General features: G+C 53.5%; 1 protein-coding gene across 1 annotated transcript in view; it reads left to right on the top strand.

Moving 5' to 3' along the window:
* Positions 1–15,083: 15,083 nt before the first annotated feature.
* The window catches only part of CSMD2 (CUB and Sushi multiple domains 2), a 615,632-nt gene continuing 609,048 nt past the window's right edge, over positions 15,084–21,667 (top strand). The window contains exon 1 of the mRNA XM_062193240.1: positions 15,084–15,279. Coding sequence (XP_062049224.1) covers positions 15,084–15,279 — 196 coding nt within the window. The remainder of the gene's footprint in view (positions 15,280–21,667) is intronic.

Here is a 21,667-nt window from a genome sequence, read left to right as displayed (position 1 = left end):
GGCCAGGCCAATGTCCAGCCTAGGCTCCGCTCCGCCCGCTCCGGTTCCCCTGGCCAGCAGGGTCAGGGGCCGCAGCCGCTGGCCCAGCGTCGCAGCAAGACACCTGCCTCGCCCTTGTGGGTTGTGGGGCCACCCCCCGGGGAGGGTCTCAACTGCGAGAAGGGCGTGGTCCGGGCAGGGCCGGGCGGGCTGGCCGCCTGGGCCAATGTGCGAGTCGGTGGCTCCCACACCCTTGCCGTCGTCGAGCGCTGGAGTTCTTTCCGGGAGTTCAAACGCAACGGCTCGGTGCGCGGGGCTCCCGGCTTGGCGCCCAGGGCCCTCCGCGATGCAGGTGCGGGTGCGGGCGCGGGTGCGGATGCGGGTGGGGGTGGGGTGGGCGTGCACCGCAAACCCGGGGCGCTGTCGCCGCTCAGGAGGCGGAGCCGGCAGCCCGGCTGCCGGGCTCTGCAGGGCTCGCATGCGTTAGCGGGCCTGCCCCATCTCTGCCTGGCTTTGGCAAGCACAGCATGGATCCTGCAGACCCTGCACTGGGCTCAGCAGGTCCCAGGCCGGGTGGGTGGGGGGTGGGAGATGCAGAAAGGGTCAAGGTAAGCTATTGGCCAATTCAAAGAATCCTGCCCTCCCTGGAGGGGCTTCCTTAAACCTGGGACTGACGCGGCACCTTTGGCCCCAGGAATTCAAGGTGTTGACTGGAGGGCTCCCCTGGAAAGGAAGCACAAGAGGCAGAAGACTGAAGGGAAGCAAAGAAAACAGCAGCCTAGAGAAGTGGGGCTCGGGTAATGGTTGCCACTGCTGTGTGACCTCAACCACCCCCTTCCCTTATCTCAGCCTCTTCCCTCCCTTCCCCTAGGAGGGAGGGTGCCCTTCCTGTGTGCCAAGGGAGCTGCTGGAGGAGCTTCCTGAACCACGAGGAGGTGGTCCAGGAAGGTCTGTTGGTGGAGGTGACATTTGAGCAGTGGAAGGATGAGAGGGAATCTTTTTCTGTAAAACATTCCTGACACACAGTAAGCATTCAATAAATGTGTTGGATGAATTAATGATATACTGTATGTAAAGTGCCTGGCATACAGTAGGTGCCAAATACACAACCTTGCTCTTTACAGAAGTTCCTGGAAATGTTGACTCTAAATTTTGAAATCTGAGTTTCATTCCCTTTTGATTTTCATTATAAAATTGAAGATGTGTTCCTTTGGGGAAAATTCCAAGGACCCAGACTGAATAAAATTATAGTTAAGAATGTAGAAAACCTTTTAAGACAGTGTATTTAAAGGGAAAGTGATCATTTGTGATGAAATATTAATACTTCCGAAAATGTCACTCAGTGTTTGTGCTGCTTGGCATTTGGTTGGCTAACACCTATGTGTAGAGCAGACTTCCGGGACCTGGTACTGCCCAGGCCACAGGGTTCCAGAAGGATACTCCGGGGACCTGGCACTGCCAGGCCAGGGGTTCCAGAAGGATACTCAGTTCACTCATCCTTTCAGCTCTCCCTCCCTCTCCACAGGGGACCAGGCAACAGGGGTTATAAAGAATGGATTGCGAAAAAAATAAGTAAGTAAAACAAAGTGGGACTTGGGAACAAAGATGGAGCACAAACGAGAGTTCTAGAGGATTCCACAGAAAGCTTAAATGATGTACTTAGAAAAAGCATAAAGCCCACTCTTATATTTAACAGAGATTAATTTTCAGTTAAATTTAAACACCTAAGAATAATTGTGTGTTAATTACAGAGTTCAACCAATAGTATTAAGTAGGACAAGAAAAAAATACTAAAAGGGATAAAGTATTAAGTTGTTCATCAACAGTCAGGACAAGGGCTGATCAAGTCACTGTTTCTCATAGTGTCTGCTAAATATAAGAGTGGGAATAAGACAGAGAGGAGATGTACAATTTGGGACATGCTCAATCGGACTTGCCCCAAATGGTAGAGTTAGAAACGTGCCAGGGGATTCCAATTCAATCCCATCAAGGTGGCATGTACCAATGCCATCTCACTAGTCCAAGTGATCAGTTTCAGTTCACAGTTGATCATAATGATAGGATTAAGAGTCAAAGGGATCACATAAACAAGACTAGTGTCTGCTAATACTATCTGATAGAATTAAGAAGGAGAGACTGATCCAACATGGGAAGCGGGATACACAGCAGACTCATAGAACGGCGGATGTCCTAAACAGCACTCTGGCCTCAGAATCAGCCCTTAAGGCATTCGGATCTGGCTGAAGAGCCCATGAGAGTATTTTAGGCATGGAAAGCCAAGACAACTGGCAAAAAACAAAACAAAACAAAACAAAAAAAAACACACCTAAATGATAGAACTCTGTGAGTGAGATCCCAGTAGAAAGAATGGGCCATCAAAGAAGGAGGTACCTTTCTCTGAAGGGAGGAGAGAACTTCCACTTTGACTATGACCTTGTCTAAATAAGATCTGTGTCGACAAACTCAAAATGCTTCCATAGCCTTGGCAACTCATGACAAGAGCCTAGGGTGATTACTGACGCCATAAACAAGAGTGCCAATTTGTTAAGTCAACAACAGGAGTCACTGTGCACTTACTCCTCAGGTAGGATCACTGTCCTTAATGTGTTGTACAATGTGAATTAATGCTATAACTAGTATCCAAACAATATTTTACACTTTGTGTTTTGGTGTGGGTGAAACTGTTGAAATCTTTACTTAATTTATACTAAATTGATCTTCTGTATATAAAGATAATTGAAAATGAATCTTGATGTGAATGGAATGGGAGAGGGAGTGGGAGATGGGAGGGTTGTGGGTGGGAGGGAAGTTATGGGGAGGAAAAGCCATTGTAATCCAAAAGCTGTACTTTGGAAATTTATATTTATTAAATAAAAGTTAAAAAAAAAGAAAAAGCATAAAGCTATGTCCAATATGGCAGTCAATAGCCACCAGGGGTGATTTTAATTTGAGTGTGAATTAAATTAAAAATTTGGTTGCTTAGTTGTGTTAGCCACATCTCAAGTGCTCAGCACACATGGCTAGTAGCTACCTTCTTGGACAGCACTGAAAACACTCCCACTGGGGCCATAACTGCGTTACAGTGGGTTAAGCCACCATCCCATATCAGAGCTCTTTTTCCTATCCTGGCTGCCCTGCTTTTAGTCCAGGTGCCTCATAATGTGCCTGGGAAGGCAGCAGAAGATGGTCCAAGTACGTGGTCCCTACTACCCACATGGAGACCAGGGTAGAGTTGTAGGCTCCTGGCTTTCACTTGGCCTGGCCTTGGCTGTTGCAGTCATCTGGGGAGTGAACCAGTGGCTAGAAGATTCTCATTCTCCCTCTCCTTCTCTCTGTCTGTCTCTGTGTCTCTCTGTGTATCTCTATCTCTGTCTCTCTGTCTCTCTTTCTCATATTCTGCCTTCCAAATACATGAATAATAAATCTTTTCTAAAAAAAAAAAACAAAAACAGAAAACAGTTCCATGATCACAAAACCCATTGACTCACTGGGCAAGCCTCCTGGGCCATGATGCTTGTTTGCTGGGGCTGCCCTAAAAAAGTACCACCAACGGCAGGACTCATGAACCAGACATTGACATTCCCACAGTTCTACAGGCTGAAGGTTGCAGTTCCAATGTCAGCAGGGTTGGTTTCATTCCCTTTAGCTGTCTTCTCCCTGCGTCCTCACCTGGTATTCCATCTGTACATCCCCACGTCCACTTTGCCTCTTGTAAAGAAGAGGGCCTCTGTCTTAATGGTCATACGTCCAAATGCAGCCCCATTCTGAAGTCCTGGGGGTAGGATTTCAACATGGGAATCTGGAGAGGACACAATTTGTCCTATTAGCTGTGGTTCCTCTTCTGTAAAGGAGGGTGATCATAAAGAACATTGGCTTTGTAGAATCGCTGTAGATGTTCTATTACTAAGCAATTCCTTAACACATGGAAAGTCCCTGGAACCACACCTGGCAGATAAGAGGCACATTAACGTGTGGTACATTAGCTTGCTGTTGATTACATTGAAATGGATGTCTTTGGAGTCTCTGAATACCAGTATTTGTGCTATGTGTGGGGAGGGAGAACTGTAGCTAGACTGGAGACATTGTTCTGCGAAGGGCTCAGGTGATCACCTAAGCCTTTCCAGGCATGGTTTGCTTTTGAGCACCTTTTATGGGCCAAGATTATACAAGTCACAGAGGTCAGTAAGACCTCTATCCTAGACTGAGCCACAGTCTAGAGAAAGCAGCATCATATTTCATGAGTGCTTGTGTTAGAGCAGGGATGGCATAAACTGAGTTTGTCCCAGTCTCTATGCAACATGTAGCTATGTTCATCTAGCACATGAAGGTAGGTGCCCAGGCAGAGCAGTTAAGATAATGGGCCTGGGTCTTGCTTTTTTGACAGCTGGAAGTATTCAATGGCCATGAATGTCATTTCATCTGTAATTCCCTTTAGCTTGGAAAAATTCTTAAATTCCCCTTATTAGCCATATAAGTCAAAGCAGGTTACGCCTTGTTTTGCTTGTCTATGAGATAGACAAAATATAATGCTGACTCCACAGAGTTTTCTGTGACAGTTGAGATGATACATGCCACACGTGTAGAAGTTAGTTTGGCAATACTCTATACCCAGTGAATGTTAGCTATCCTCACTTTATGATTCTGAGATGCATGCTTTCCTGCTGTTCGCCTGACTACCATCTCTGATACAACATGGCCAGGTGGAAAACTCAAGGAAGGTGGATGTGGCCAGGGCTCCTTACGATCATCATAAGACCCGATACTTTCCTTCTCTTGTAGGCGCTATCCCTCCTCTGACATTTTTAAGCACACCCACCTCCCACGACCAGTATCACTTTTTGGCTATAAAAGAAAATCGAAAGGATTTTTGACATTTTACTTGGTTTTTGGTCATGAGGAATTTGTTTAATATGCTTGACTGTGATTTCTCACCAATCTTGGCACAGAGAAAAGACTCCAACTTACAAATTGTTATCAGAATGAAATGCAATTTTTATGGCTACTAAATTCCACAGTTAATGAAGTTGACATAATGTTAGACTTTGCATTTAATAAAATATTTACTGATTTCAATGCTGCTGGTGACTCTGTGTTGTGCAGCTAATACAGTCATAAACATTTGCAAGCCTCAAAATAATTTTTGTGGGTCCCTAAACACCCTAGAGACCTTCATTGCCATGCTGATAATCTCTAATGGGCCAGATTGCCCAGTGGTGGTCTTCAGGTATAAGGATATCCCAGGGGCCGGCACTGTGGTGCAGCAGGTTAATCCCCTGCCTGCGGTGCCAGCATCCCATTTGGGCGCCTGTTTTAGTCCTGGCTGCTACTCTTCTAATCCAGCTCTCTGCTATGGCCTGGGAAAGCAGTGGAGGATGGCTCAAGTCCTTGGGTCCCTGTGCCCATGTGGGAGACTGGAGGAAGCTCCTGGCTCCTGGCTTTGGATCGGCGCAGCTCTGGCCGTTGCAGCCATTTGAGGAGAGAACAAATGGACAGAAGACCTTTCTCTCTGTCTCTGCTTCTCATTGTCTGTAACTCTATCTCTCTAATGAATAAATAAAAATCTTTTAAAAAAAGGATATCTCATACAATTTTATTATTTAACTGAAACATAAAAACTATACCTATTTATAGGGTACTATGTAATATCTTGATCCATGTAGACATTGTATAATGTTCAAATCAGGGTCAACATGCAAGGTACTTTTCAAAGTTTGCAGAAAATTGAATTACAAGGTAAGTTTATTTTGGTGCAAAAATTTTGAAATCCATGTGTACAATGAGTCTTCAAAAAGCCCATGAAAATGCATACCATGAAGAAACAATGCTCAATTTTCAAACTTTTTTTTGGTACTAAAATATTTTAATTCCATTTTCCAAGAACTTTCTGGAGTACCCTTGTATCAATCTCCTCAAACACTGATGATTTCTCTATCATGAAAACATTCAAAATTGTCCCTGCTAGCTTTATAATAAAGTATGGATACATCCCTGTTGTGTATGCTCCCTCCCTCTGCCCTGGGACATCAGCACTTCTTTCTACCTATAACTGAGGGCCCACAATCAAACCTTTCCCACTCCTCTCTACTCCTATCCTGCCCTGCCTTTGTAGTAGTGAGTCTTCCACTCTCAACTCCCATGAAATCAACTTTTTAAAGATTCCAGAGATGAGAGAGATCATTTTCCTGTGTCTGGCATGTTTTACTTAACATAAAGATTTCTGGCTCCATCCTGTTGTCACCTTTTTCTGGCTGAATGGTTTTCCACTGTGCACAAAAAGTACTTCCAGAAGTTCATGGAACATGGACTTTAAAGATGAGTTTATCTTGGTGCAGACTGTTTTTTGGAAACCCGTGCATGGTCTCTTCAAAATGCACATTTTTCCATGAACATTTTGAAGTACTCTCATTTTTGTACCATGTCTTCTCTCTCCGCTCATCAGTTGATGGACACATGCTTTTATTTCTTGGTTATGGTGACTGGTTCCACAACATTAGGCAAAGTCGTTGAGGGACAAACCATCAGAGCTGGAGGAAGAGGAAACGGTAGCCATGTTTCATGGGAATGGGTCTCCTCTGGGTATTGTCTTAGCAACAGAACAGGGCTGCCAAACACTAAGACATTTCCAGGACTTTGAAAAGGCAACTGCAGTGTTCTGGACCCAAATCTGAGACAGTGGCTTCTCTCTCCTGGCGACACCATCAGCAATCTTTGCAATTTTCCAAGGGGTTTTATCCCTTATCATTGCCTCCTTCCTTGCCTACACAGAAGGAGATGGTTAGGAGCTGGGGCAATGGCAGTCCACCCACTCGAATTTGAATTCCTGCTCTGCTGCTTGCTAAAGTGTGGCTTTGCACCTGCTTAAATGTCTCCAGAATTTTTTCATTTGTGGAGTGGTAGAAGCAATAGACATGGAACAGACACTTAGTCTAGTGGATTAGATGTTCAAGTCCCACAGCGGAGTGCCTGGGTTTGATTCCTGGCCCAGGCTCCTGATTCCAGCTCCCTGCTTATGCAGAATCTGGAAGACTGTGGCACTTCTCAAGTAATATTGATGCTGATGCAGATTCTTGGAGGCTGTGGTATGGCTCAAGTAATAGGGTTCCTGCCACACAGACAGAGTTCCCAGCCCTTGACTCCTGCCCTGACCCAGCCTTAGTTGTTGCCAGCAATTGGAAAGTGAACCAGCAGAAAGGAGCTTTGCTGTCTGTCTTTCTGCTTCTCAAATAAATGGAGAGTAATTTGAAAATTAAACAGAAGCAAAGGTTTGGGGAGTGGTGCAAGTTTCAAATAAGGAAATGAATATAAAGCTCTTAGCACAGTGCATGGCTCCTGTGTCTCCAATAAAAGAAATTGTTGTTATTGTCAACTGTTACTTTAAAAATGTATTTATTTATTTGGAAGGAAGAGAGACAGAGATACAGGAGACAGAAAGAAAGCTCCAAGCTGCTGGTTCACTCTCCCAAGTGCCTGAAACAGCTGTGGTTGGGCCCGGGTGAAGCCAGAAGCCAGGAGCTAGGAATTCAATCCAGGTCTCCCACACACGGATGGCCAACTACTTAGCCCCAGAAGATGGGATCAGGCATGGAGTCAAGACACAAACGCAGGTGCTCCGATAGAAAAAGTGAGTGTCCCTGGCAGCATCTTAACTGCTATGTTAAACACCTGCCCTTGTTAGCTAGCATTATTAATGTCCTTATAATGTCAAAATGGCAGCCTATGCAATCTCCTTCTAAAATTAGGGAAAAGGCAGGCCAGAGCTGACAGAGGAAGAGAATATGACTTGGCAGTGGTGGCCCTGAAAGGTGGCACCAAAGCCAGAATGCAGGTGCCCTTCTGTCTCTGGCTTTGGTCTTTGTGCCAGCCCCTGGTCTGGATGAATGCTCCAAGGATTCCTGGAGAGCCCCTTCACGCGATCCCGCTCCCCTGGAAGCTTGGGGCTCTGCCTTTCCTTCCATGGTTTTCACACCAGGTCATTGATCATTAATACACATTCATTGAGGTGTTCTACTAGCTTACTGCTGAGATGATTTGAGGCAACTCTCAGATTAAAAAGTACAAAATATGGCACTGAAGAATAGTGCAAGAACTGACTTCATCTCAAGAAAGCAGAAAGAGTTGCTACTTTCAGGCCCTGGAATCGGTCAGCCCGCAGAGAGGTAATAAGGTAATAAAACTGGGTATTTGTATTTGTCAGCTAAAGCAAAAATGGAAACACGTCGCGTGGCAGAGTTTTTATTTTCTGACAGCAGAAAATACACATCTTCATCTGCAGAGACAAAATGGTTCCTGGAAATAACCCCAAGCATGAATTTATCATGAATCCTTGTATAAAGGACACTGAGTGACATAGTGGGCAATATATTCAATTCTGTTTTCATGAAAGTCAGCAATGCCGTTAAGTTGGTCAGTTTCTCCACATCAGAGTTCTCTGAAGACTGAGAACACAACATTAAATCATAAGTCAGTAAAGGCATTTCTTTAAGGAAATCAGATAAGGAAGTCTAGGACAGGTGCTTCTGGGTCTGCTCCACAAACATTACTGAGCACTGCCTCAAACATCCATCCACCCATCCATCCTACAATGATCCGCTGAACATCCACCAGGTACCAGGCACTTTAAATGGCACTGGTGAAGACTGCTTGTAAGAGCTGACACCTGAACTGAGTTTTGAAGGGCAAAAAGGAGAGCAGGAGGAGGAGAACATTGCAGGCAGAAGAAGCAACATACACAAGGAGCCTGAGAGAAGGAACAGAGAAACCACGGGTCATTGTAGGGGCCCCCAGGGTCTCAGAATGGCTGAAGCCAAGGGGCTCGAGAGAAGGAAACTCGAGGCTAGACAGGCAGGCAGGGCATGATAATGGGGTCTCTTGCATGAGGCTCTAGAAGGGAGCTTGGATGTCACTCTGGAAGCCATGGGGAAAAGGCCAGGCAAGGCAGTGAGCTGTGAAATCACTTAGTGTTTTCAAAAGAGATCTGGGCACAAAGAGGAAGCTATGTGGGGTGGGATGGAGCAAGAGCAGCTTGTCAGCTGCTGTAACTGAGCTGACACACACACAGGGGGACCCTGGCTAGGACATGGGATGCATTCAGGAGGCAGAGTCTGGAGGCCTTGGGGTCACTGCCTGAGTGTGGGGGCTGGGCAGAAAGGGCTCCAAGCTTCATGGGGCTCAGGAATTGCAGGGATGTGGAAAGCAGGCAGAGATGACAAGTGGGCTGGTTGCATTCCAAGCAGGTGGGGTGGAGTGGCTGTGGGTCACCCAAGGGGAGAGGACTGCAGACACAAAACTACTGGGGACTCAGGAGGCAAGAGGGTTTTGCTGTAAGGAGCTGCCAGCCCACAGGGGAGGGGACAAATGACAGAGCCCTCAACAACATGAGACTGGAGAGCCAGCAGACAGAGGTCTCATTCCCCTCATACACCCTGGGCCGCTAAGAGCGCTGCAGATTCTCTGCACGTGTCCTGCTCCGCATTGGCCCACTCCATTTGCTTCCTGGAAAGTGCCACTTCTCACCTGCCCCTCCCTGGGCTGAGCTGCCAGCTCTGCACCTTGTTTCTAGCACACACTGTATCTCGCCTGGAGTAATTAATCCTGCCTTGGTGCCTAACTCACTTCTCCATAAACCATCAGCCCCCTGAGAGCAGGGACCCCCAGGTAACGCCTCCTTTTTCTTTCCATTTGTTTCCTCAGCATCCAGCACACAGCCTGGCATGCAGATCATTATTTTTGCCATGGACAGATGCATGAATGGGTGAGGAGTAAGCAAATGACTTTGCAGGATACCACAGGAAAAACAGGGAAGGATGCATGAGGGTATTGCCAGCTGCTATAACAAATCCCAATATTCCAACAGCTCAACGCTGTGCAAGGTCACTGCTCCTGTAATGCAGGTGTTCTTGGGTAGTGGATGACTTCCTGCCGTGTGGTGACTTTGAAGCCCAGGCTCCCTCCATCTTATGACTCTTCCATCCCCTAGGGACCCTAATGCACTGCACCCTGTCAGCAGACGGTCTCACAGTGGGAAGATGTCACGGGGTTCACCCTGAAGTGACACACGCTCTTGCTTGTAGTCCTTTGGCTGGCTGGAATCCCGTCTCACGAAGGCACCCAGCTTCAACGGGGGCTACAGCGGGGCTCTGGTGAGGCAGCCACTCCTCCGTGAGAATGTGGTACTGCTGACATTTCGAGTGTTTGGCCTCATCCCTGGCCTCTGCCCCCTATTTGCCAGCACTACCCTCCAGCTTGGATGGCTGAAAATGTGTGCCCCATTGCTGAGTGTCCCCTGGTGGACAATCACTCTCAATTGAGTGTTCTAGAGACACTTCCTGTTCTAGAGACAGGAAGAAGAAATTGTTGTGGTCCTCTAGCTGTCCATGCTGAGAGAGGCGTCCAGCCCATTAGGAGGAGCCAGCAGGGGAATTTAAGAAAGGCGCCCTTGGGGACCTGATGCTCGAGGTGAGTGCCTACAGGGAATTAGATGAGAGAGGGAATGGCACTGCAGGTGGAGGGAACAGCATGAGTACAGGCATGGAGGCACGATGGCACAGCTGAGCGGAGGAGCTGCCAATACAGCTGATGGCCTGCAACAGCCCGTCCTGCAGGTATGGCCTCCAGTGCCCCAAGGGGAGCCCTGACCTGTGCTTTGCCTGCTCTGTCCCCTTCTTTGCTTCCAGAGAGATTTCTGCAAAGAGGTCAGAATTCAGTGGCCCCAGCATTTGGGAGCCCTGGAAAACCGGCCCAGACAGGAAGGGTGGGGGGAGCCCTTGCCCCCTCTGCCTCCTGGTTGTGCAGGCCCCACTGCAGATCCTCCTGGTTCTCCTTTCTGAGCATCTCCTGCCACCTTTCCTTGGGAGGCAGTTCTCTGCCATCTCTACAGCGACAGCCTCGCCCCGGGGAAATCCTGCCTTCTGTCTGATCATGCGCGGGAGTGAAGAGTCTCTGCCCCCAGCCCAGGGCTCCAGCTTTCCCTCCGAGCCCCCCACCTTGCCTTCGCCCTGGAGCTCTGCCCTGCAGTCCCACTCGCCCATCCGCTTCCATTTCCACTCGTACGGTGCTGGAGTACCCCTACTTGTGTGCATGCTCCCTCTCTCTCTCCCTCTTCCAGCTTTGAAAAGCTCTTTGATTTTCTTCTTGGGTCAGAATGAAAATTTCAGGGCATCAAGTCTGCAGTTCCTCCTCCAAGCAGGCTGAGTTCTTCAGAGCATCAGGCCTTGTTTTCTTTCTAAAACGAACTCTGATCTTATCTGGATATTAGGCTTATCTGGGCAAGTCACTACACTGCATTGGGCTTTTTATTTATTTTTTTGCAATGTGATACGGTAAAGAGACCTCGACCCGAGGCTGCCTATTGCTCATCAAGAGGACTGAATGGGGCAGGGAGCTCACGCTGGGGGCTGGGCTGAGATCCACACTCTCTCAGGCTGGACAGGGAGGGCCATCAGCACAGTTCCTGCCTATTGCCCTGCTAGTGTTTCCATGCCTGTGTCCCTGCCTCTGTCCGCATCACTCAGACTACTCCAGTAGCCCCCTAAGAGACTGCTCTTTTCCCACACACCCCTTCCTCCCCATTCCCCATAGAGAAGCAAGTACCCGCCAGGCTGTGCCAATTGGCTCCCATGTCCTAGAAACGGAAACCCACCTCTGGCATCTGGAGCTGTCCATCGTTTCCAGAGTGTGTGTTGCTGGAGCAGCACGCTGCACACGGTCGGGCCGGCCATCCCCTTCCTGTCATGCACCTGGCTCTCACGCACCTGCTCCCTGTCTCCTACCTCCCACTCCTTACGGGCTGAATTGTGCCCCCTCCCCAACTCATACATGGAAGCCCTGACCCCTGTGCCTCGGAAGGAGACTTTATTTGAAGACAGGGCCTTGTGAGAAGTAACTAAGTGAAACCACGGGCATTGAGGCTCTACTCCGATAGAGGTGGTGTCCCTGTTGGGGGCACGCTAGACCTCGTGAAGACACAGGGAGATGGTAGCACCTGCAGCTGACCAGAGAGGCCTCAGAAGGAACCCTCCCTGCTAACACCCCAATTTTGGACTTGTAGCACCCAGCCCTGCGAGGATAACATACCCTGCTGCTGTTTAAGTTACCCGGTCTGCACAGGCCCAGCTGATGAACACCCCACCTGGGAATAAAGCCCCAAGTCCTCGCCACCCCCTTGGAGACCCCACATGATCTGGTTCCTGCCTTTGGCCTTGACCTCACCTCCCTTTGATCCAGTCCCCTCTGGATCAAAACCCCTTCTTTCAACTCTGCATGGCTGGGTAGCTTAATTTTAGACCCTGCCTTCATGTTCATCGGGTCCACCAGTTTAGAGCAAGCCTCCCTGTTCATTCTCACAGCGCTGTGAACTTTTCCTTCATAGCGTCCTTAATTAGAAACTTTCTGCATATTTGTTTATTTATGGCTGGCCTTAAGTCAGGGACTATTCACTCTGGGCTGGATTCATTATCTAGCACGGAGCTCGGACACATCATGATGCTCAGTAGATATCTGTTGAGTGAATGAATCTTTACCTTGTTAATCTTGGTCCAGTCCTCCAAGTCCAGCCAATATCCTCCCCTGCCCCCTTAAATTAGTCTTCTGACCCCCCAGGCCTGAGAAAAGCTGTCTGGATGTGGCTCTCCGCACTCGGGCAGCCACGGTGATGATAGTGGCCCAGCTCTGTACTGCCCACAGCACAGGAGGCCCTCAGTACATGCATATGGGCCCAAATAGATCAGAGAGCACCAACACCGATGACAGAGGATGTTAGAAACTGGGCCATCTGCAGGGGTGGAAAGGGTGTCCCTGCCCTCCCCGGCCCCCAGAGAGAAGGATGACACACACTGTTTTGGCCAGGGGGATTTGGTGATAAACCTTACCAGCCAGGCACAGCCACACAGCAAAGTTGGGGGGTTGGGAAGGAGCTGGGGACCAGTCCACTGGCTAGGGCCCCAGAAATAGGGGCTGCCTGGACCCTGTTTCTCTTCTGCCCAGCTGTGGGCTGCAGAAGAGGCCTGGACAACTCTGCCAGTTCCTCTCTCCGAGGAGAATGCTGCCCCCATGAGAAGGCCCAAGATCTAGAGCTGAGAGCCCATCCCAGGCCAGGCCCAGTGAACAGCCCCAAAGGCCTCGGCCCACTCAGCTCCCAGCCAGCGCCTCCCTCCTCTGCAGGGCTGGCGGCAGGGCCTGGGCATTCGTTGCTGGTTGGGCTCTCGCTTTCAGGGGCAGGGTCTGGACAATGGGAAGCTAGAAGCCCCCTCCCTGCTGCCCAGGGACATAAAGCAGGCCTTTCACTGAGGAGTTCTGGCTGCTTCGGCTGGTTCTTGGCACTCAGCGCCGCGGTGGGCGGCTTGGGGAGGGGCGGCAAAGCCGACGCGTTGGGGGTGGGGATGTGCTTCGATCCTGAGGAGGAGGAGGAGATGGAGGAGGAGGAAGACGAGGCTAGCCCCGCCCAGGGCCACCGGGCAGGGCCCCCAGCTGCGGGATGAGCTCCAGCAGGGAAACCGGAATAACTTTGGCTGCGGGGTGTGGGGGTGGGGAAGACCCGCACCAAGGAGGCTGTGGAAGTGTGCTGGGCGTCAAGTTTTTCCTGGGGAGTAAGGACAAGCACCCACCCCCTAGCCTGTCCCCCGTCCGTCCCCGACCCCCAAACTCCCTGGTCCCTCCGCATCCCCTTCCCCGGAAATCCATCCCCAGGCTCGGCGGGCGGCCTGCAGACCCACCTGGCTCGCCAAACCCCAAATCCCTCTCTAGGCCCCTTCCCCGGAAATCCAAAGGCCTCGCCGCTGGCCAGCCCATGGATGCCGCCCGGGCCACGCAAAAGATGCCAGAGTTGCCGGCCGCCTGGCCAAATCGCTAGGGTCTCCCAAACCGGGAGCATAACAGAACCCCTCGGCAGGTGCCTCTGGCCGCGGCCTCCTGCTTCCTCCCCCCGGCCAGGCCTCGTCCGGTCGGCTCCGGCTGCCCCCGCCCCCGGCGTCTCTTCCTTCTCGCGGAGAGTTTGGCGTAGACAGCTGGGGAGCCATCGTGACTGGCGGAGGAGCTTCGGGTAGACGGCGCCCGAGTCGGCGTGGGGGGATGGGGTGGGGACCGACGCCGAGCCCTTGGGGCTGTCGGCAGCGGTTACCGGGGAGAGGTGTGGAGCGGCTCACGCCATTGGGAGAAACTCGCCTCGTCTGAGGCCGAGGTGGGGAGGAGGAGGAGGAGGAGGAGGAGGAAGGGTCAGGTTATTGGAATGGGAGGATAAATTGTACAAGTAACTCTGGCCCCGTCCATCCACCAACCCACCCCCCTCCTTTCCCCCCTCCCCGCAAGGCACTCCCTCTTCGGTGCTGGGACCGCACGGGTGGAAGAACAGGTTACCCCCCCAATACACACTGCACCCCCTCCCCCCAGTTCTTAACCCGGCCTCTGTTTACGTACACGGCGCCCCCCGCCCCCCCCCCCCCGTGTGGGATGGACCGTGGTTAGGGGGCCGTGGCGGAAGGGGCGCGTCAGCATCGCCCCCGGCCCCAGCTTGCAAGTTCAAAGCCACCACCCAAGAGCATCAGCTCTCCAGAGCCAGGACTTGGGCAGCCGGGTCCTGCTTGGGTTACCTTTGCCCATTTCCGAACGCGGAAGAGGCGTGTGTGCGCGCGCGGGAGGTGTGTTCATGCGGGATCTTATAAATGAGAACGGCTGGACCGAACTTAAAAGAAAACTGGTCAATTGTAAAACAAACAGGAATAAACAGCCCTTTGGACGCGATCTGTGGTTTATCTGGAGGTGGAGGTGGCGCTGACGAGGAGCCCCCACCCCCCCAATATTCTTCCCTGGGCTGCGCCTCCACCCCCAGCGCTGGAGCGGCGGGGAAGCGGCTCCGGAGTGATTAATCCGGGGATAATTCACCCCCCGCCCCCCGGCGCGAACCCCGCGAAGCGGGATTGGAGCGAGTCATTTCCGAGAGCGCAGCGCGCCTCTCCCCGGCCGGGCGGACACTTGGTTCATTCCAGCCGCAGAAGCTCAGGGCTCCCGCGTACCGGGATTTTTTCCGAGCAGAAAAAAGCTCCAGAGCTCCCCTGACCTCCTTTCTCCTCGGCGGCGAGCGGAGCCTCTCCCTCGGCGCTGCCGGCCGCGCCATGCCGCGCTCGCGGGCACGGGAGCTGGGGCGCTGCGGCTGCCCCGCGGGGAGGGCTCGCGGCGAAGCCGGGATCTCGGCGCTCGTGCCGGGCGCGAGGAGCCGCTGGGGCCGCCCGCCGCCGCCGCCGCCGCTGTCGCCGCCGCCGCTGCTGCTGCTGCTGGGCTGGGGGCTGCTCAGCGCCTCGGCCGCCGCGGGTAAGTCCTGCCACGCCGGGGAGCCGGCGGCCGCCGCGCGCCGCGCCCCAGCCCGGAGCCCACCCCTCGCCACCCGGGTCGCGGTCCGGGTCCCTCCCCCGCCCCCCACCTCTGCCTTCATCTCCCACCCTCGTCCCCTTCGGCCCCCCAGTCCTCCGCCCCACCCTCCACCACGTCCTCACCTCCGCCCTCACCCTCGCCGCTACCCCCAGCCCCAGCCGCAACTTGGCCAGATCCGGCTGGCGTGGGGGCCTGAGAGACAGACATCCCCGCCCCGGGTTGCGGGATGCCTGGACCCGGGCTCCAGTTTCTCCAGCCTCCCAGCCCCCAGGGTACCAGGGCTTCTCCCGGATAAACTTTCCCGGAGCCCTACTCCCCCCGCTCCCGATTCCGCCTGGCACGCGGGTCCTGGGGCTGGAGGAGAGCCGCGCGCCCCCTCCCCATTTCCGCGTTGGCAGGGTCTGCCCTTCCCCGCCCCCGCCCATGTTCTCGGTCGGAAGCTCCAGCTAGCCCCCGCCGGAGCCGCCCGGAGCCTGCGGCCGCCCGCCTACCCCCCCCACCCCCCCACCCCCGGCACTCGGACCTAGGAAGTGGAGGGTGGGGGTGTCCAGGTGGACGCGCTCCCCGGGCCGGGGGTCCCGCGCCTTCACTGCCGGAGGGCTAAGGTGGGGGCTGGGGGTGTCCTATGGCGGGGAGGCGGGGGCGGGGACTGTGCCCGGGGCGGGGGAGGGAGTGTCGCCGCCAGGCCGCGCGCCGCCACGTTCCCCTCGGCTCCCACTCCGCGCCAAAGTGCCCTTTCCCGCGCCCTGCTGCAGCCGAGCGAGCGCCCGGGCTGCGGCAGCGGCGGCGCGGGCGGCGGGACCCGCTCGCGGGGACCGCGGCCGGGAGGGAGGCAGACCCGGCGGGCGCCGAGAGTCCCGGAACTTCGGCGGGTGCGCGTGGCTGCAGTTAGCAGCTCGCAGGGGGCGGCACGCGGATCTTCCAGGGAACCCTGTCCCCGATGGACGCCACTGGCCTCGACTGGCCCCCTCCCTAATCCCCTACTGTACGCCGCCGAGGCACAGCTCCGGCCGCCACCTGGGAAGTTCCTTGTGCTCGGTGGGGACGGGTCCAGACGCTGACGCCCGGAGCCGCATTTTCCTTGAGCCCGCAGGCTGACCTAAACCCGAAACACCTGCTGCCCAGGCCTGAACTCGACACACCTGCAGCCCAGAGCCGTGCCTGTTAGTGTCGATTTTTTATTTTTATGTTCGTAAGCTATGGATTGGACCTCCAAAGGCCTGGCCTCGGCCACCCCAACACCCTGGGGCCCCCTACTGCTGACCCGGTACGCGCCCATGAGTGGCTAGCGCGAGCGCCCAAGGCGGGTTCCAGCATCTTGGGAGCTTACGCCCGCAGGCGGCGTCGCCCACCCCTTAGCCGCCGGATGTTGGGGCTCTTGGTCTGGAAGGGCGCCTGCAGCCAGCCCTGGCTCGCTCTCCTCCCTACTTGACCGGACTTTGTCGGCTTCTCCTAAGAGTCATAGCCGCCGACACCCAGAGAGGGGCGCCCGCGGCGCGCGCGCCTGGGAGCTCTGGCCTGGCGCACACCCACACCCACCCTGAGGCCGTTCACACCGGCGCCGCCGGTCACCCAGACTTGCCACAGCGGTGGGCGCCGGCCAGGCCTCACGGAGGACACTTGTCGGTGCGAGACCCCCGCTGTGACGTAGCCAACTGGAGAATCGCTCTGGGTCTGAACCGTTTTTTCTGGCTGGGTTTGTCCCTGCCCCTGGGGCATGCCATGTCGCTGGGGAAATAAAAAGGCCGACCTCAGGGGAGCGTGCGCGCTGCTCCTCCGTGATGGATTCCTGCCTCGCCGAGATGCGTTTACTGGGAGGGCTTGGGTCAGCAGAGAAGTTGGGGGTGGTGGCTGCGGCGGGCAGACCCTGCTCTGCCTTCCGGAGCTCCCAGTGCCTTTCCTCTCAAACCCCGCCTGCCCTGAGCTGCCCCATTTGGCCTTGCGAAGCGGCAAATGGACTTGGTGACCAAGATCCCAGGACCCGGCCCCCTCCAGGGGGAAGCACTTAGGTTTTGTGTTCCCTGCAGGCTGTTGACTTTCAAAGATGCTTAGGACTGAACCGGCGCCCTTTCTTGGTTCAGTGATCACTGGATACAGAGAAGATAAGGATTTGAAAAGGGGACCCCTCCTCATCTACCTCTCCTTTCTTCCCTCACCCCCTTCCCAGGCGCCCCTGCCTCACTGCCACCCCCAGCCTCCTTAGGGACCCCTGCCAGTCACCTCCTCTCCTCGCAGTCCCCCCCCTCCCCCCGTCACTCTCCCTTCTTCGAATGCCTTTCCCTTTGCCCTATAAACAGGTGCATCTGTAATGGGAAACAAGCCCAGTCCTGTCTTTGTTTTTCACAATCAGTCCCATCTATACCACCAGGCACCCACCGAGGTCTGACCCCTGTCCCCAGGACTCCACTGGAACATGCTACGAGGGACCTATGATGCCCACCTGAATTGTCAGACCCACTCTACTCTCTCCTGCAGGTCTTCCTTTGCCTCTCTGTGGCTTCAGGCACTTTGGGTCCCTTCTTTCTCTGTTTCTCTTCCTTGGGCTTCTAGAGTGCCATGTTTTGCTGAGTTTTCTCCTGTCTCTGAGTGTTCCTAGTCTCTGATATTAGCATCCACTTCCTGAAGTCTGGTTTCTTGTTCGATTCCCCTTTTGCCACTCCCTGGGTGAGCTCACCCATACCCACGACATCCACCTTCACACCCTGAAGCTTCCAGACGGATCTGTCCTGCCAAGACATCTCTCGTGATGTATGTCTTTTGGCTTCCTAGTCCATGGAGACTCTGAGTCGAGACAGCCCATATATCCCTACATGGTTCCCTTCCAAAGCAAACTCATTTGCTTCTCTCCCATGCTCCCTGTGTAGCCTGCTGGCACTTGTCGCCCCCCAGTTACCCACCCCGGAAACCTTAGATCACCCTCAGCTCCTTTCTGATCCAGGGCGGTCAGATTTGCCAGCTTTATGCCTGCAGTGTAGCAGTTCTCACACCTGGCTACTTCTCTCTGGAGCGAGGCTTTCTGAGCAGGGAAACAGTGTGATGCTCCCATGCCCTTAATAAGTAATGAAGAATAAACACAACATTAAACTGTAAGGATAAGCAGTTCTCACAACACTCGGATTTTTTCCCTATGCTATCTACTTCATGGCTTACAAAACATCAAACACTCCGTTATTGTTATTATTTTTTAATTCCTCCTGCTTTGCTTTATGACCCGAGTGCCTGTCTTTAGCCTGCCTCTTGCAGACGGGAGCGCGGACTGCACCCAGCGTTCTGTCGTGGCACAGTTTGGGTTGCGTGAAAAGTGCACGTCGGCCTCATGGGCTGCGGATATTGTGAGCTTCCTGAAAGCAGAAACAGCGCTTGCTTTGGGTGTCCGCTTTGGGGAGCGTAGAATTGGTACTTGAGAGATGTCTGAAATCAGCAAATGATTTTTTATGATTGTTTTTTCAGACAGTCCTCCAGGGACTGATGAGGCTAAATCATGAATTCTAGGGGTCAAGGCTACCAGCTGGTTTGCAGAGGTAATGAGATGACAAAGCCACCTGGACCTCAGTTGCTTCTCTTACCTCCCCCCCCCCCAACAAGTAAACATCACAGGTTGGTGAACCAGCTCCCTAGATTCTAGAACCAGTGCAGCAACAGGTCCTTGGCATCCCTCCCTCCTCTCTTCCCCCTCCCCAGTGCACCAAGGAAAGACACTTAACTGCTTAGTCACCAATGTGTGTATGGATTCAAATTTCCATTTGCAATCGAGCTGTGGATTTATGCTGTATAAAAAAAGCTGACTACAGTACAGCAAACAGGGCTGGTCAGATCTCGGGCTGGTGAGTGTGTGGCTTTGCTGAAGGTGAGGCCAGCTTTGACTGCAACGGGATCCGTGGACCAGGTTGCAGGGCCTTGCGTTTGTCCAGAAGAGTCCAGCAGGTGGCTTCAGCAGCCTGGCCTTGACTCCTGGTCCCCGGCCTGCCTGCTTCAGCCTCACTGTCACACCAGCAGCGGCGAAGAAACCTCAGTGCTCAGAGGACCCAGATGTCCTCAGACCTTTCAAAGGCTCAGGTTCTCCACCTGCAGACGGCACCAGAAATCCCTGTGGGACAGGAAGGAGTAGAGATCAGAGATGCAACAGGCCAGTGCTGTTCCTGCTCAGCCAGTGTGAGCACTCAGTGGAAGCTGGGGCCAGGAAGTCCCTGTGCCTTCACCACATTGTTCCCCGCCCCTGGGGCTCAGAAAGCTGTCTGGGCACCTAGGGGAGTCAAGGCAATAGCTGAAGCTCACTGACCAGCTCTGTCTGTGGCACTCGCGTGTGTTAAGTTGTTCCTAACCCATGAGGCCGGCCCTGCACTCATCCCCATTTTACACATGGAGGAGCAGGTGCAGAGAGGTCACGGAAGTCTTCCACACAGGAAGTGAATGTCCAAGCTGGGGCTTGCACCTCAGTCTCCCTGACTTCAGATCCCTTGCTGGTAACCTCCCTGCTCTTCAGCTTAGAGGACTCGGCTGGTGCCACACTCGCGAGCCTCCTGTCCAGGCTGACCTCCCTGGCCTCCCCCGGGCCACTGGGTAGTACCCATCCGTTAAGCTCTGCTGGTTTTAGCATTTGATGGATGTCTGGGCCCCACAATTCCATCATCAAGCAGCCATCATCCGTTGGTCTCCACCATCAGCTCCATGGGGCTGACTGCAAAGTCATCATGGCTTCCTAGCCCCAAAGCCCATGTGGATGGGGCTCTGCTCTTACAGGACTTACTGGGAGTTCTTGCTCAATGAGTCCTGTAAAGGACCGTGAGCCCAGCTCACAGCGCACGGTAGAGGCTATGGGGTCACTGGGACAGATTATCTGGAGCCCAGGGCCCTCTTTCCCTCATACCACCTTCTTGGACATCCCAAAGTAGTTGGGGGCTGGGGAGCAGGGGGGAGGCAGGAGGAAGGGGGCAGTTCCAAGTAGGAGGCAGCCCTGGAGCCATCTGCATGGTAACTGTAGCTCTCCTCCATCAGTGCTGGTTACCATTCAGTTCTCACAGCTGCCCAGGTGTTGTAACATCAGAGATTAAACAAATTGGCTACAGTTATAGATCGAATAGGTGAAGGAGGCAGGGTTGAGTCTCAGGGCTGCCTGACCGTAGGGCCAGATCCAATGGTGACGTTCAATTCTCAGGTACGTTAGATGCTGTTACTATAGCTACAGTCAACTTACTTTCTGCAGCAGCCCCTTAGGCTTGTCGGGGAAGCAATGCATGCCCCGTACCACTGTAAGGTGCCACTCTGAGCACCCAGGAGAGTCTTGCCTTTGCTGCTCCCTGCTTTTCAACCCCGAGGCCAGTGCTCCTCTTCTGCAGGGGTAGAGAGGAAAGACTCTCCTGCTCCCCCTCAGGCTTGGAGAACGCCACTGTGCTGCCCCCCCTGGCTTTCTCTCCTGGTGAGATCCGGCCTCCCCACCCCCTCCTCCACCTGCCGCACCATCTGAGGGGTTCCACAACAACAGGGGGACATCCAGGTGAATGCACAGATGAGGATTATTTTAGAATCTGTCTAGGGCTCCCTAGTTTTAAATCGAACTCAATTCTCCCTTTGACCCACAGAAAGCAGAGCAGTGGGGTGTGCAGCGCGCGAGTTTCTCAGCGTGACAATGATGGTGAGGTTCTTAGGGCTCTTTTCTTACGCTGGTGAGTTACGAGAAGAAAGAAAACTGATTTTCTCTGTGGACCATGCATCTTTTTTTGCTGCCTTTAAAGTGGAGACTCTGTATCTTCTCTCTCACCCGAAGCACACTCAGTTCTTACATCCGCAGGGGAAGGGGAGACCCTTTTCCTTCTCAGGTAGCTTAGTGTAGCATGAAGGATGGCCCTGACCCTGTACATTCACAGATGAGAACTTTGACCCAGCCCCCTGGGGATGAGAGGGAAGGGGGTGGAGTGGAGCAGGCCAGGGAGGGAGGGTGAGCTTGGAGAGGTAAGAGGTGTGGAATGGTCTGAGGCCGAGGAGGAAGGAGTGAGTGGGGTAGAATCAAGAGCGAATCTTGAGGTTTAAGGGAATGTGATGGAAAGAATGATACAGGTGGCAGAGTGGAATGGGATAAGGTTGAGGCATGAGGTTGGGAATGGGCTTGAAAGGGTAGGATATGGCGGCTGCAGGGGGATGACCAGGGTTCAGGGAGGTGGGTGAAAGTGTGTTAGAATAGATTGACATAGGATGGGGTGCATGGACTTGGGATGGGTGGAATGGGGTGAGATGGAGCTGAGTAGGGACGTATGGCAATGTGTTGGGCTGGTTTGGGTCGGCTGTGTTGGGATGGAGAACTGGGAGATGTGCTGGGGTTGTGTACTTGTAG

Source organism: Lepus europaeus, chromosome 5, assembly GCF_033115175.1.
Source record: "Lepus europaeus isolate LE1 chromosome 5, mLepTim1.pri, whole genome shotgun sequence".
NCBI classification, from domain to species: Eukaryota; Metazoa; Chordata; class Mammalia; order Lagomorpha; family Leporidae; genus Lepus; species Lepus europaeus.
Note: the sequence above shows the minus strand (reverse complement) of the source record. Positions and strands in the feature narration are given on the sequence as shown.